This window comes from Myotis brandtii, unplaced genomic scaffold, assembly GCF_000412655.1.
Source record: "Myotis brandtii unplaced genomic scaffold, ASM41265v1 scaffold618, whole genome shotgun sequence".
NCBI classification, from domain to species: Eukaryota; Metazoa; Chordata; class Mammalia; order Chiroptera; family Vespertilionidae; genus Myotis; species Myotis brandtii.
Window position 1 is genome coordinate 403,173 of NW_005370354.1, and position 16,046 is coordinate 419,218.

General features: G+C 38.3%; 1 protein-coding gene across 2 annotated transcripts in view; it reads right to left on the reverse strand.

Moving 5' to 3' along the window:
* FOCAD (focadhesin) overlaps positions 1–4,245 on the reverse strand; it is a 250,074-nt gene extending 245,829 nt beyond the window's left edge. For both annotated transcript variants that reach the window (XM_005879937.2, XM_005879938.2), the window contains exons 1-2: positions 4,160–4,245; positions 1,703–1,777 (exon numbers count right to left, since the gene is read on the reverse strand). In XM_005879937.2, the coding sequence (XP_005879999.1) occupies positions 1,703–1,777; positions 4,160–4,216 (132 nt within the window). In that variant the 5' untranslated portion in view covers positions 4,217–4,245. The remainder of the gene's footprint in view (positions 1–1,702; positions 1,778–4,159) is intronic.
* Positions 4,246–16,046: the final 11,801 nt, after the last annotated feature.

The window sequence follows — 16,046 nt, forward strand, 5'->3', positions numbered from 1 at the left end:
CCCACACACAAATGTCCCTACCCCAATGGGCACAGAGGGAAGAGAGAGAAGTAGAACAGGCTCCCAGCAAGCTGCTGGTCCCATGGCTACCAGCAAAAGCCTAGAAAAACTGTTTTGGCCAAGAGAGAGACTGTGACTTTTCCCTACCCCTCACACCATGAGTCTGTCATCTTTCACAGAAAAGCACTGGAAGGGTATATAAGTTCTTAATTTTGAAAAATCCTATTAAAGCAGAGGTTCTAACTTTCGTAACTTTCTCAGGAACCCATGATTCCCTCACCAAAAAAAAGTTCAATATTAATGATAAACCTATATTTAAATATATTGTGGGTTAAGTCTATTTAGATTGATACATGGTTTGGGAATTTTTTGGGCTTTGGCCTTTTTTTAAAGAACATATAATGAAACTATTTTCCTTTCCATCCTTCCCCCAATAATTTATTGGGAAATATATAATTTGGAGAAATGCCTGGCTCCCATAGAATAACTAAAAGAATGAAAATCAACATTTTATTGTGTCCACTTTCCTACTGTAGCTAGCTCTAAGATCCTTGCAATTATAGGATCCCACTATGACAGAACAATAGAGTTAATAGTTATTACAGGAAAGTAATATTTATATTCTATTTACTTTATTTAGAAGGAAATTTAAATCACCCACATGGATAATATGAAAGGGGACTAAATTACTAAGCCGGAAAAATAATATAAATAAATAAAAAACTGTCCCTTCAGATAACACTGTGAGCTCATGGAAATAAGCATTCATTTATTAATGGAAAAGGAAATATTTGATTACAGGGATTGACATTCAATAAATCCTGGCAATTTAAGTAAAACCACTAGATCTTGTCAGAGTACATAATGTGATTACAGGAAGGATTAAGATCAGGGTTCTCAGAAAACCTAATTTAAATGACTGCATACAAACACTAGATAAATGCCAATTAGTGAAGTATATACCCCTACACTTCCTTCAACCTGTCAGCAGAAGCAGCAAAGAAATGTGACTTGGAGCAGTTAATCAAAAGGAATGTGAGAGGAAGGAAATAATCGGTTTGTTTCTGCTGTGAAAAAACATCTCATTTCCATCATCTATATTCTCTACGGGGTTTACCTTAGAGCACCCACTTAAATAGAATTTCCAACCAGCACGTCAAAATACACAACACTGGTCAACCAAAACCCAAGTGATATATATCTCAGTAGGCTGGCATTGCTTCCACACTTAGCATTCGCCTGCCCTATGCATGGTAAGAATTTTTTCCCCAATTCCAACTGTCCACGCATGACCTTTTCATACATGGGGCCATCTATAGCACGAAAAATCTCCCACACCCAAATAGAGCCACTATGTTCACTTTTTCTATTAAACAAAAATATTCCCTCAGAGGTAACCCTGTCAACCTTCTCTTCTAAACCATGCCTACGCTCATTCCACTCATGTTATTTTTTTATTAATAATCATAAAAATACTCCCCTCATCTCCTCCATATCTTATTCCTGGAGTCTATTGTCACAAATTTTAAATGTTTTATTTGGAAGAAAAACATAGCAAACAAACAAAAAAGGCAATAAACTTCTCACAGTTCTAAATCGTTTCTACAGTGACCTGAGCTGTGAGGGAAACAAGCGAAGTGATTCTGTGGTCCAGCTGGTAGCAATATCGGAGCAGAACTACAGCACAGAGTTAAACACAGACCTGGTTTGTGGATTGATTGATCTTTTCTGAAAAACCATTCTCCTTTAGGACTGCAGCAAGAAGATGACCCACAGCCTAAAAAGAAAAAAAAAATACATTTCCTCAGAAGTTTTCTCCAAATAGTGCATTTGATGGTAACAACTATCAATAGTAGTTATTATGACTTTGAGTCATATCAGTCAAATGGTAATAAAATTCCAATTCACTGAGGACGCGCTCTATAGAAGGCACTGAATTAGTCAGTCCATATACATAATTTCTCATCTTCATAACAACCCTCAAGGTAAGCATTTTTATCCCGATTTGTATCCCAATAGGCAAACTATCATTCATAGATGTTAAGAAAATTGCTAGATTTTCAGTTTAAATTGCTGTCATTTAATATTAGAAGAAACTTTGAGACTGTTTAATCCATGAAACCGTTAAGACAAATAAGAAACTCCACAGCTTTTAAAATCATCTTTGTATCTAAATGAAATCCATCATGCTTCATCATGCCCTTAATGAAGATGGAGAAAATGCATTCCCATCTTTGACTATGGCCCACACAGACCTGAATCCATAGGGCTCCTGTGACCACGAGCATCCTCCCTCCTCTAGGCTCTATGACTTAATTTCTTTATTATTTTGTCATAGGTTTTAGCGCTGTAACAGGCTTTCAGTCTAGTAAATCTCTAAATTTTTCCCAAATCCTGCTTTGATCCCAAAGCCCAAAATTAAAGATGAGACTCTTAATAGGAGTGTTGATTACATAAATACATACATATCATTACCTCCTACACCTCAATCTCATTCTCCTCGCTCTTCAGCACTACCCAGCCCTGCTGTCTTGGAACCTAGGCCAACAACAATGACAGCCATTCTGTGTGTGGGTTGGAAATACATGGCAACTGCCACAACTGTTGATCCTGCACTAGGGACCAATGTATGATACAGCTGTGAATACCTGTCAGTCTTGCAAAGTTTCCAGAGAAGTTCAAATAAAAACACAGCCTCCAATCCTTCATCTCTCTTTGTATTTCACATATTAAAAGTGATTAATGACCTCAAAGCTTAATGGTCTCAGTTTTGCAATACAAGTCATTCGTTTAAAGGAATATTACATTTAGATCAATTAACTGTCTCCTATTTAAAGGGATAGTAACAAGAATTGAAAACCAGTGAATAGTTTTGGTTCCTGTTTACAAAATACAGCATATTTCACTGAATGGAACTGGCCAGCAACTACAAGATATATCAATATTTTATGTAACAGTAAGAAAGAAAAAAAGGCTGCCAATTAATCTATATTATACAATGCTTCATATGGTTTCGAATTTTTATTTTATATTAAGAAAGCTCTTTCAAACTCATTTAGAAAATCATGGCCAAGTTCACAAATGCATAGGCAATACCAACTGTATGATGACTACTGCCATCAATTACGAGATGCAACCCAATTTCACAGGCGTTAAAATCAGAGAATATAGCCTAAATTGATTTTAAAATACAAAATCCAAGAATATATCAGCCTACATTGTTACTTTAGTTTTGCATAACAGAATAGTTTAAAAAGACGTCCTAAAAAAGTATATATGTGCATATACACTAAAAGTGTATATATACACTTTTCACTCGATTTAACAGTAACACACATAGGCCTTTCTTGATTATCCACGCTAATGAAGGGACTCCAGGCCAGAAAAAAAAAATTTGAGGCCAGTATTCTCCAAATCTTCATTTCTTCTTCATGGTAAGAACCTGTGCTGTGAAGGATAAGACTCCAACCCAGTCAGGCAGAAGGGAATCTTGCATAAGGAGTGTTCTTCTCCTCATGGAAGGGTTCCCCACTACCCAGCTAAGGCAATTCCCACAGCAGGCATCTCCAAAGTTAACTGTTGAAAGTGGCCGAGATGCTGTCCGTGGTTAAGTCTTCAGGCAGGCTTCTGCTGTTCTGTTATCTTTACTCTCACAAGAAAAGACAGTAAGCTATTATGATACCTTGATTAACCACAATGCTTCTAGCTAGCTGAAAGCTAACCAGAAAGCCATCTTTGGTTTAACCCTAATAATTGAAAAGCTCGTTAAAATAAATTATAATCTCCTGCCTGAGTTAGAGTTTATAGATTGAAGTTTTTTAATCCAGGATAGTTTACTTACTGTCATTATTATAAAAATCTATTTTTCTTACATTTGTATAGAGGCAGAATATACATTTTAAGATATTAGTCTCTCATACTCTATAAATGCATATATCTGTAGAGGCCTAACCATTTATTTCTGTTCCCAATAATTAATTATAGAGCAAAAAGTACATAAATTTTCAAATTAACTCATATAAAAGTTGTTTAATAAAATGATATCTCTAATATAGAAAAAATATTCAATGTTAAAAATATAAAGTTAAATTAACAATCTACCAAAAAAGTTCACCTGTTACCACGAAGCATAAATAAATAAATTAATTAATTAAATTACCTGTGTTTGGATAAGAGAATTTGGAAATTCAAACCTTTTCCTGATATCATCTGACATTTCTGCTTCTCTGACATATATGTATGCAGATTCTGTAACCAAAACAAAAAAATATTTGTTAATCTGGAAAAGGAGTTCAAACCAATTACTCCTCAAATAACACTAAAGTAATTCATTCCAAAGTCAACAACGGAAATAAAGCACAGGGCTCTGCTGAGTAATCCTTGCCATACACTTCACTGTTAACCTCTTCAGTCCTCAAATGCCATGGCTGATAAACTAAAATGTCCAAAAGCTCTTGGTTTTTCCCATTAGTTCTAATTCAGAAACGGATGAATTCACACTATAGAACCTCCGTCCCACCCCTGCCAATGTCCCCAAAATCCAAAAGTTCTAGCCTAATAACATGATTTAAAAAATTCAATGACATGTTTGAAATAGAAATTAATTTTTTTATTGATCAAAACTTCTAAGGAAGAAATAGTCAAACTTTCAAAAATTGTTTAAACTATGCTTTGCTTTAGAACAAAGCTTTCATTTAAGCACTAATCCAACAAGTGTAAAGCCTGGGTGAGCTGTTTTCAGGAAGTAGAGAAATGACCTAGAAATGCACATCAAAACAGATTGCTTGTTTTCTAAAAGAGGAACCAGCAAGCAGTTAAGCACCAATTTTTAATATTTACATCGCACCTCTCATTCCTACTGGGGTCTCAAAAAATATGCAAAAGGATGAAGGAGGGCAGGTGATAAATCAAAGACACAGAACTAGTAAGAGGATTTCCTAAGAACTCAAATTTATCCAATTCCCATGCAGCACTGAACCCACCAAATTACACTATCTTAAAAAATGGATGCTTTAGGTCACCCATTTATTACATATACCTTTCAAAAAATGTATGTCACTTCAGTACTCTAGGTTGCTTATAAAAATAACAGGCTGCAAAACCAAGCTCTCCTGATCTCAACATTGAAGGCAAACTACTTTCCTGGGTTTCTTTCAAAGTTAACCTCCCTGAATGAATAGTTTATCCTAGCTTCCTTCTTCAACATCTAGGTCCAACTTTACTCCTTGAGTTTGATATTTCACAGCACTGAAACTGGTTCTATGACGGCAAATGATGGTCCCTGTGTAAATCTACTCTTTAGCTGAGGCAGGTCAACATCTCAACTTTCCAGCTGCACTAATCTGACCTTTCTTGAAATTTGCTTCTCTTTTGAATTCCATAAGACATCACAGCAGAATTTTCCAAAGTATGTCCTTGGGAAACCCACAATAAAGAGATCTCCACAGGGAGAAAAAAGGAGTGTGTAGGGACATATATTGCCATCTTGAAGATTCGATCATTCACTTAACAAACACTTATTAGGTGCCTATTGTGAATCAGAAACTGTTCTAGATGTTTAAGTTACCTCAATAAATAACATAGACAAAAATCCTGACACTCTGGAGCTCACAGTCTAGCAGGAAGAGGCAGACAGTAAATTAAAAAAAAAAAAGATAATGAAATATAACATGGTAAAAGGTGGTAAGTGCTATGGGACAAAAAAGTAGTAAACTAGATAGAGTAAAGGGAATGAGAGATGAGGGGAGGACACGCTATTTTAAATATGGCCGTCTTTTCTAGAGAGGGTGGCATTTGGAGTTTTAGGCATACACATATTTGTGGAAAGTGTCACAGAAACAGAAAACAGTGAGTACAAAAGCCCTAAGCTAATGAAATGCTTAAGACCTGCTCCAGAAAGAGCAGAGATGGATCGGGCACAGAATGGAGGAGGAAGAAAATGGTAACCAAAGAGCCAATGAGAAGCCAGTCCTTCCAGGCCTTCAGGGCTCCTGGACGGACTGCTGCATGTATCCTGAGTGAAACGGGAAACTACTACACACAAAAGGGGGTGAGATTTTAACCGAATCACTTGAGGTGAGAAGTGGTCCGATTCGGGATATCTTTGAAGACAGCCAACTGTGGTTGCTAAAGAATGAGATGACAGTAGAGGAGGGAAAAGAGGTCAAAGGTGACTCCAAAGTTTTGGATCTGAGCAACTTTATTTTTAATCTCATTTCTTTTGGGCATTTTACACATGAAACAAAACAATTTATACATTACCACAGCATTTTTTACAAAAGGAAAATATGCTGTTGCCATCAACTGAGATGTGAAACAAGTTTTGTGGGGGAAGACCAAGATTCCACTTGAAACAGGTAAGTTTTAGAGACCTAACAGAAAGCCAAGGGGAGATGCCAGGTATAAAGTTGTATATATGAATCTATAATTTGAGAGAGATCTAAATAATAGTGCATGTCATTAAATAATCTGAGAGGTTCTAAAGCAAGGAGTTTGGTTAGCTTTAACCCAAGTTTCCCAAACTTATCTGATCATGGCACCTTTTTTTTTCTTTCTAGAAATTCCTGTTAACACCAGTGGTCGGCAAACTCATTAGTCAACAGAACCAAATATCAACAGTACAACGATTGAAATTTCTTTTAAGAGCCAAATTTTTTAAACTTAAACTATATAGGTAGGTACATTGTTATTAACTTAATTAGGGTACTCCTAAGGCTTAGGAAGAGCCACACTCAAGGGGCCAAAGAGCCGCATGTGGCTCGCGAGCCACAGTTTGCCGACCACGGGTCTATACAGCCAGCCTTTCCTGGGACATACTGGGAAACACTGCTCTACCAACTCCTCCTATTCCTCTGTCCTCTCTGATTCCTGAAGGCACCCCCGAGGCTCTGACCTTGTGCTCTCTTCCTTTATGTAAACTCTCCCAGAGCCTTCATCTAGTACAGGGGTGGGCAAACTTTTTGACTCGAGGGCCACAATGGGTTCTTAAACTGGACCGGAGGGCCGGAACAAAAGCATGGATGGAGTGTTTGTGTGAACTAATATAAATTCAAAGTAAACATCATTACATAAAAGGGTACGGTCTTTTTTTTTTTTTTAGTTTTATTCATTTCAAACAGGCCGGATCCAGCCCGCGGGCCGTACTTTGCCCACGGCTGATCTAGTCTGTATCTCCAAACACTCCCCTACTCTCTCTTATAAGGCTCTAAAACACTAGAAATTGGAGATGTCAAAACCAAAACACATATTTTCTCTCAAAAAAACTGTTCACGTTTCAGCTTTTCCCAATTCTCCTCTCACAATTTCCCTCCCGCCATTCTCTAAATCCAGTGAGTCCCAAAGTTGACCTCATTCTTTCCAGCTTCTCGGAGGCTGCTTTCCCTCTCCGTTTCCATCCCCATCATCTGAGTTCCTCACGCGAGGCTTACTTCAGTAACTGCTTAGTCTTGCTTGAGTTCATCCCATACACTGCTGTCAGATCATTGTCCCAGAATGCTATTTCCATCACATCAATTCCCTTGAAGATTTAAGACAGTTTTCAAAAGCCTGTCAGATTAAATGCAAATTTTGATTCCTAGTTTTTAAGCCCTGCAACAATCATCTCACCTATTCAACTGCATTGTCACTACTGTCCAATTCCAACTGGGCAAAAACCATTTTCAAAATAATCCCACATGCTCAAAATGTGCTCTCTCCCACATAAAATGCCCTCCTACCCCTGGCCATTTTTTCTCAGTGGTTAGAGTATCGGCCCGCAGACCAAAGGGTCAAGTGTTCAATTCCTGGTCTAGGGCATGTACCCTTGTTGCAGGTTCAATGCCCCGCTTTGGTCAAGGTGCGTGCGGAAGGTGACCAGTTAATACGTCTCTTACATTGATGTTTCTCTCCCTCTCTCCCCCCCTCCTGCCTCTCCTGCCTCCCTTTCACTTTCTCTGAAAATAAATGGAAAAAATATCTTAGGGTGAGGATTAAAAAATAATAAAGTAAACTGCCCTTCTATGTTCCCACTATTTAAAGATGAAATGCCTTTTGTAGCACAGCTTCTCTGTTAAGACATTCCCAAGTAGCCACATATTATAGTAATTGCCTAGGTTTATATTTCTTCAGGGCTAGTGCATTTGGTCTGAGCCATGCCATCATGTGACTACATTAGGATTGTTAGTATTTTTCTGTAAAGGGTCAAATAGCAACTGCTGAAGTCTGCCGCTGTAGCAGGAAAGCAGCCATAGACCATGGCTGTGCTCCAATAAAACTTTATTTACAAGAATAGAAGGCACCGGGTGTGTTTGGGGGGGGGTGGTCATAACTAACTAACTCCTGGTTTACATAATGACTATTTAATTTATAAAATTTGTTAATTTAATTGCGACAATTAACATTCAAATTTGCCCCTGTGCCTCCAGCCTCAGGTAAATATATAAATAAGGTAAATTACACATCTTTTATTATCTAAAAGTTGGGCAAGTACCCTTTATCAAAGAAAACAAACTTTTTCATGCCCCCAAACTCTGGAGGAAATTCCTCACATTAGACTTTATATATGGAATACAGAATGACATTTAATAAGCAATATTCTTAATTACATAATAGGGAATTTCATGTTACTTCTTTTTTTAAAAATCCCTGGATAAAGCCATGCATATTACATAACATGTAATTCAGCAAAAGAGCCTAGCTCATAGGGTCCTAGTGTAGTTTTCTGATGATCTCAGCTAATTCAATAGAAAGTAGGCTGTACATTATCCAGAGAAGCAGATGGTTATCAGGGTATCACAGAATAGACTTACCCAAATGTCAACAGTGATAGAGCTAAAGAAACGAAATGTGGAGTTTTACCCTCTGATCCAGATCTAGAATGGGGGAATTCCAAAATGCTTTGGGGACCAGATGAGCAGTGGTTAGGCTAATAGATTGTGGCAGTGAAGAGGCCAAACCCTCCAGAAAAATGACTGTCTCCAAAAGATGGGTCGATGGAGTAAAATAGTACTGTTTTTATCAAAATTAGGCTCTACTTATTTCCTATGTACCTGGCTGGTGGTCCTCAGTGGTTGACATTGACCCATGAACCAGGAGATCACGGTTCGATTCCCAGTTCAGGGCATAGGCCCGGGTGGCAGGCTCAATCCCCAGTAGGGGGGGAGCAGGAGGCAGCCGATCAATGATTCTCTCTCATCATTGATGTTTCTCTCTCTCCTTTTCTCTCTCTGAAATAAATAAAAATGTATTTTTTAAAGTTACCTAAGTATAGATGGCAAGTACCTCAGCTTACAAAAGATAGTCCTTATTTTGATGTGACACTTTAGAGAATGAATACATTTTAAAATCTGTAGTAAATCTATCTACCAAATGGTCAGTAAGCATTCTCAAAACTACTCCCCAAGCAGGAATATGATTTGATATCATCCTTGATTTGCTACCCTTGGGCTATAAATTGTATGTGTCTTTCATCTGCTAGAGACTTATATTTCAAGGTTAATCACAACCAATTGGCCTTTTAAGGTATCAAAACATCATATTCTCTCAGGGAATTTTAAAAAAATACATATGCTTGCTTTAGCATTGGCAGTGTAGTATGTGTCCTACTTCATTTTAATCTCAACTCCTTTGGGCACTATGTGCATTAAAACACACACAATTTCTTCTTTCCATGGCATTCTTTACTAAAAGGAAACTAATCCCAACATACTCCATAAACCATGATACAAAAATAGAGTGTTTGATTTTCAAAGATTTATCAGTAACCTGTCAGTCTGCCTTTTTTTTTGGTCTGTCTAAATCTAAATCAGAAAGAGAATTTTTAATGAGGTCTTAAGTTCCAAATGAATCAAAGCATTTGTTTAACTTCAGCAATTATCCTACCTGTCAAGGCTTTTCAGCCCCATAAGAACACTTCAAGAAAGTAAAACTATCAACCGCACCCTAGAAGTAATAAAGGAGTAGCAGAGAGATAAAGCGCTTTCAGTTTTCAACTTTTTCAATAGTTTTTCTAGGATACAACAAACAATATACAGCTGTATATCAAAAAAAGTATTTAGTGTCAAACTTCAAATGAAGGCCACAATCTAAAACACAAGAGAAAAATCTATCTAGTAATATTGACAAGTGCTATGGGAGGCAGCAAAGAAATTATGCAAGGTAGTTGGCTGGGGTGGGGTGGGTGAGTTGTCTATTGGTCAGAAAAAGATGACTTTGACCCTCCTGTCTACCAAAATTCTAGATAGGAAGAGCTCAGAGCAGCAATGTAGGACTATAGAGAGCACATTCTTGAAGTTGGTTTATATGAGCAATGGCATCAGCAGGCTGATGAAAATACATGCTTCATCCACATTAATGGGACTCTGCATTTGAAACACAAAATCTAGGACTTCTTTCTAATTGTATCAACTATTCCAATTATTAGTTATGCATTTATTTAGTTTCTTCCTTCTACAAAGTAAGCTATGGAACCATAAATCTGAGGATTTTAAACACATATTTTGACAATTTTTTTCTTTTTTACTGCATTTTTTTTTTAAATGGCTTATAGAAAAGCTGATGGGCACAGTCAATAAATTTGAGCTGATTTTGTAAGTTTATCAAGGCTGTGGTTCAGGGGTATGTTCTGGATACTCCTAGTTGCTTTGTCCTGCCCCTTTAAAAAAGAAAAAGAAAAAACACCTGTCTATATTTTTTAAATGCTCACCTTGCGATATTTATATCTTCCTTATTCTTCCACCTGCTTAGTTTCTCAACTACCAGTTCTTGGTCCCTAAGTATTTCTACACATCCTCTCAAGGGTCTGGCAGCTAGTTCTGTCTCATCACCCTGTATTAAATCCTGACACCTGTTAGAAGAAACTCAAGCTGAGCCTGAACTCTTGCTTCAAAGCTTCAAAATACAACGGTCAGCTATATTCTCAAATTAACAGGACAAGACAAACAGAGCCCTCCTAAGTGCATGATTCATAAAAATGGCAAAATCATGGGGAAATCGCAATGGGAAGTTTTCAAAACTAATGAGCAAGTGTACGAAAATAGTAATTTCTAATCATTACCTTCTCAAAGAGGTCACTAAGTCATCGTTAAATTAGGCTGAGAGTAGAAAATATCTTTATGTTAGCAGTAATTTCAAAAGCAAGCCAAGGCAAAGGGCAACTAAGTGGGTGACAGAGCTACTGGGTCAACATGTTATAATCAGAGAAAACGGGAACTGCATAGATATGGCAGAGACCACTAACTTCAACATCTGTGCTCTCCTCCTTCACTATAATTCCTAGACTCAAGTAAGGTGAGGTATGGCCTGTAACCAAGTTCTCTCCAGAGGCATTGGAACAGAGGTGATGTGCTGCTTCGAGGCTCCAGAGTGCTTCCTCTACTCTCTTCCCAACCCAAACCAGGTCTTGGCAACAACTCAGATTCAATCATGTGCATGAAGACAGTGCCTCTAGGACAGCGATTTTCAACTGGTAAGCAGCAAGAATTTTTAAAACATGCAATACCTGACTACTTAGTCAGGGCACTGACCTCTTTTTTCTTTAGATTGTCAAATTTAAAAAATGACAACAGCCAACACAATAGCTGTCTGGTGTGAATGAACAAAAAATACACCTAATTTTTTTGGCAAATCAGCAAAAAAAATCTATTTTTGGGTGTGCCACAGAATTTTAGTAATTATGTGTGCCATGAGATGAAAAAGGTTGAAATCGCTGCTCGAGGACATCCTATATAATAAAAGGCTAATATGCAAATCGACTGAACGGTGAAACGGTCGCTATGACATGCACTGACCACCAGGGGGCAGACACTCAACAAAGGAGCTGCCCCCTGGTGGTCAGTGCGCTCCCATGAGGAGCGCTGCTCAGCCAGAAGCCAGGCTCACGACTGGCAAGTGCAGCAGTGGTGGCAGGAGTCTCTCCCGTCTCTGTGGCAGCACTAAGGATGTCCGACTGATGGCTTAGGCCCGCTCCCCAAGCCAAGCGGGCCTAAGCCATCAGTCAGACATCCCCAAGGGCTCCTGGACTGCAAGAGGGCACAGGCCGGGCTGAGGGACATCATTAAATTACTCTCAGCCTAATTTAACGATGACTTAGTAACCTCTTTGAGAATGTGATGATTAGAAATTACTATTTTCTTATACTTGCTCATTAGTTTTGAAAACTTTTCATTGTGATTTCTAGTTGTTGAATAAACAAGATGGAAGAAATTGGACCTCTAAACGATAGCTTAGAGCAGAACTGAATACCTGGACTTCCAACTATTACATAGGAAAGAGAGAAACTTCTACTCTGTTTGAACCACTGAATTCTGGGGTCTCTTTGTTGCAGTAGCTATTACTTCCATAATAATATAGGGGACCTGAGTTCATCTCTCTTCCGTACTTTTTTCCATTGGCAAAATGAAGAAGCTAAATGTTAGACAGGTTAAGCAACTTGCCCAAAAGGAAAATCATCCTGGCAGCTCAGGTGAGAAGAGAGGTTTCCTGAATTCTAACCCAGTGTTTCCCTGGACCATCAATAGCATGAGGCATGACGGGCCCGGTCCACATTACTGTATCATGCCCCAGGAATTTTAAGATCTATAACCAAAGTGCTGAGCAAATTTAGGTGACTACGAATTCTGATGATCAAACCAGTTGCAATTTAATGAAATACATCAAATACAATCAAATTCCTTTACAATTGAGTTCCTTTTCAGTTATATCATATGATGCTTTACTCACAGATTTTGAAATGGTAGTCTAAAATAAGATCAAAGCCAGAAAATTCCAAGATAGATCTGATTGCTGTCCAGAAAACCCAGGCATTAAAGTAAGAGACAAAACCACCAACTGGAATAATACCTGGTTAGTTACAGTATTTTCTCTAATTATCCTTAAGTAATCTCTTATATAATCTATCTATAATAATAAAAGCATAATATGCTAATTAGACCAGATGTTCTTCTGGATGAAGCTGGGGCCAGAGGGAAGCAAGCCCGGGTTCTGGGTGCCAGAGGGAAGCCGGTGCCAGCAGCCAGGGGAAGGAAGGCCTACTCTTGCATGAATTTCATGCATCTAGAAAGAGTAACTAAATGAAAACAATATCAGTAATAATAATAATAATAACAACAATAATTTGTCCAACCCAGTAATGCATTATTTAAGGCATCTGGTAGAACCCAGTTTAGTCATTTGCTAAGGAAACCTCAAGACCTAAGAGGGGTCCCCAGTCTCTCCCGCTGAATCCAGCCTCCACATGGGGGAGGAGGAGTGTCACAGCACCTTCAGGGGTTTGTTCCAGAAACACAGGAGGGAATTCTGCCTACGTCCCAATGGGCCTGAATCCCTTCATTACCATCACAGCCCCGTGGACTCAGCCACTGAGAGAAGAAACATTACCACACAGAGCCAATATAGAGAGAGTGTCAAAAAAATAATACTCATGCGTGCAACTTTTTAATGTGGTTTAACTCCACCCACTAGAGGATAGGTCCAATGATTGGGTGGGGCAGCCAGGGTGTGGGCAGAAGCAGTATGACATGAAGGGATGTGGCCATCACATCCCTCCCCGCAGGGGGCTGTCTTTATAAGTGTCTGACCACAAAGACGTTTATCCTGTGGCACCTTCCCTGTATCATTCACTCATCTGATACTTGAGCCTCATTCCTCCAACGATGGTCTATTTCCCATCGGCCTGAGAGAGATAGTTTGGTGGACTTTTGCCCACCTTGCTATTTCCAAGCTTCCATTGCTACAGAACGCTGACCAGTATCCTAGAGGGTGGGGACTTAAGTCTCTTGTTCATCCCTTTACCACCACTCAGAACAGCATTTTCAAACTTCTAATGGCACTTTTTACAAGGCTAATGGGTTGTGGTATCCTTTTTATTTTCATTATAAAAGAAGTTTATGCTTTTTGAAGGAAGAATCAAACAAAATAGAAATGTGTAAAGTTAAACTTGAAAATTGTCTTACCTCAACATCTGTTCATATTGGCTAGAAGTTACACATTTGTCTCAATCAGCTCAAGCTGCCGTAACAAAATGCCCAGATTAAAGTCCAGATTAAGATGTCAGCATGGTCATTTACTGTGGGGCCTCTCTTCATGGCCTGTAGAGAGCCATCTTCTTGCTATGTCCTCACATGGTAAGGAAAGTGCCAAGCAAGCCCTCTGCTGTAAGGGCATTAATCCCATATGAGGGCCCCATTATAATGACCTCTTCTCACCCTAATTACCTCTCAAAGGCCCCACCCCAACCATCACATTGGGAGTTAGGGCTTCAACATACAAAAGTGAATGGGACACAATTTCCTCCACCACAACAGTTAAATATTTGGTGTGCTTTCTTCAAGATATTTTTATAAACCAAGGGGGACAGGTGGAGGAGAGAGGACTAGGAAGAGAGTGAAAGAGACAGAAAGAGATTATTATTTCTTATTACAAACCTACTATTCTGTAGCTATTTTTATTCAGATATTTTCATGGTTATCTTTTCATGTCAGTGAAGAGAGCAAGATCTTACTTTTGAATCTATATATATAAAAGCCTAAGTGACCATCCGACTGTCTGACCAGTAGCTATAACGCGCAATGACCACCAGGGATCCGACCATTCAACCGTTAGCTAAGACATGCACTGACCACCAGGGGGCAGACACTCAATGCACAGGCATGGAAACATGGAACAGACTAATGAATCTCAGAGGGAAGTGGGGTGGAGGGAGGGCGGGAACAGAGTAAGCAAAGATCTTATATGCATACTAGAGGCCCGGTTCACAGAATATTGATTTCAGAGTGAGGAAGGGAGAGGGAGAGAGAGAGAGAGAGAGAGAGAGAAACATCAATGATGAGAGAGAATAATCGATCAGGCGTCTTCCGCACACTCCCTAATGGGGATCAAGCCTGAAACCCCTGGCATGTGCCCTGATCAGGAATCAAACTGTGACCTCCTAGTTCATGGGTCGACAGTCAACCACTGAGCCACACAGGCTGGGCTCCAATGTTATAATTTTTAAATACTTTGTTTCACCAAAAGAATACTCAAATTGTTCAGTACATTTATGAATATTTTATGTTGATACAATAATCTACAGTATAATTGTAATAAAACTGATGCTCAATCACTTTAAAGATCTTAAAATGTCTAATCTGAGTAACTAAAATCTCCATATTCATAATCTTACTTCAAATGCCATTCAGTTAATTAAAATCTAGTACAACACCACAGAAGTATCTTATAGGTATTTTACTTATACTGCTTCCCCTCAAAACTGACTCAAATTTTGTGCATTAGTTCTCTAAAATAATTACTTCTTAGCAAATATTAACATAGTACAAATGGAGGTATTTATGGAATAATAATGTGACATTTGGGATTTTCTATAAAATACACCAGTCTACCTCCAGTGGGGGGCGGAGGGAGAGGAAATAATAAAAGACACAAGAATATCTAGATGTTGATAATAGATGGGTACATTAAAGTTCATAACACTATTATATTTTTACATATATTTGAAATTTTCCATAATAAAAGTTTTTTAGTCCCTCCACCATCAGCTATGAACTAGGAGAGGGCCTCATCCAACTATACTGGTGCCCTGATCTCACACTTCCAGCCTCCAAAACAGCAAGAATTAAATTTCTGTTGTTCATTACCAAAAAAAATTTAAACTCTATGTATGTGCTTCTTAGTAGGGCCAGGCAATATTCTATGCATTTTACCTGTATTAACTCTTTTAACCCTCACGATAACCCTATGAGATAGGTACTCATTTTACAGATGAAGAAACTGAGGCACAGAAAAGTTAGATAATTTTCCCAAGGTCATTTAGTAAGTTGCAATTCAAATCCAGGTTGTTTGGGTACATACAGGGGTGGACAAAAGTAGGTTTACAGTTATTCATTTGAAACGTAATTAATAAATAATAAAAGAATAAATAAACTCTGTGTTTCATGTACTCACAACTGTAAACCTACATTTGTCTACTAATATATATACATAGAAAAGCCTGGAAATATATAAATTATGGGTGCTTTTTATTTTTTCTTATTCTTATTTTCTAATTTTTTTTCCGCAAGACACTGTTTTTATCA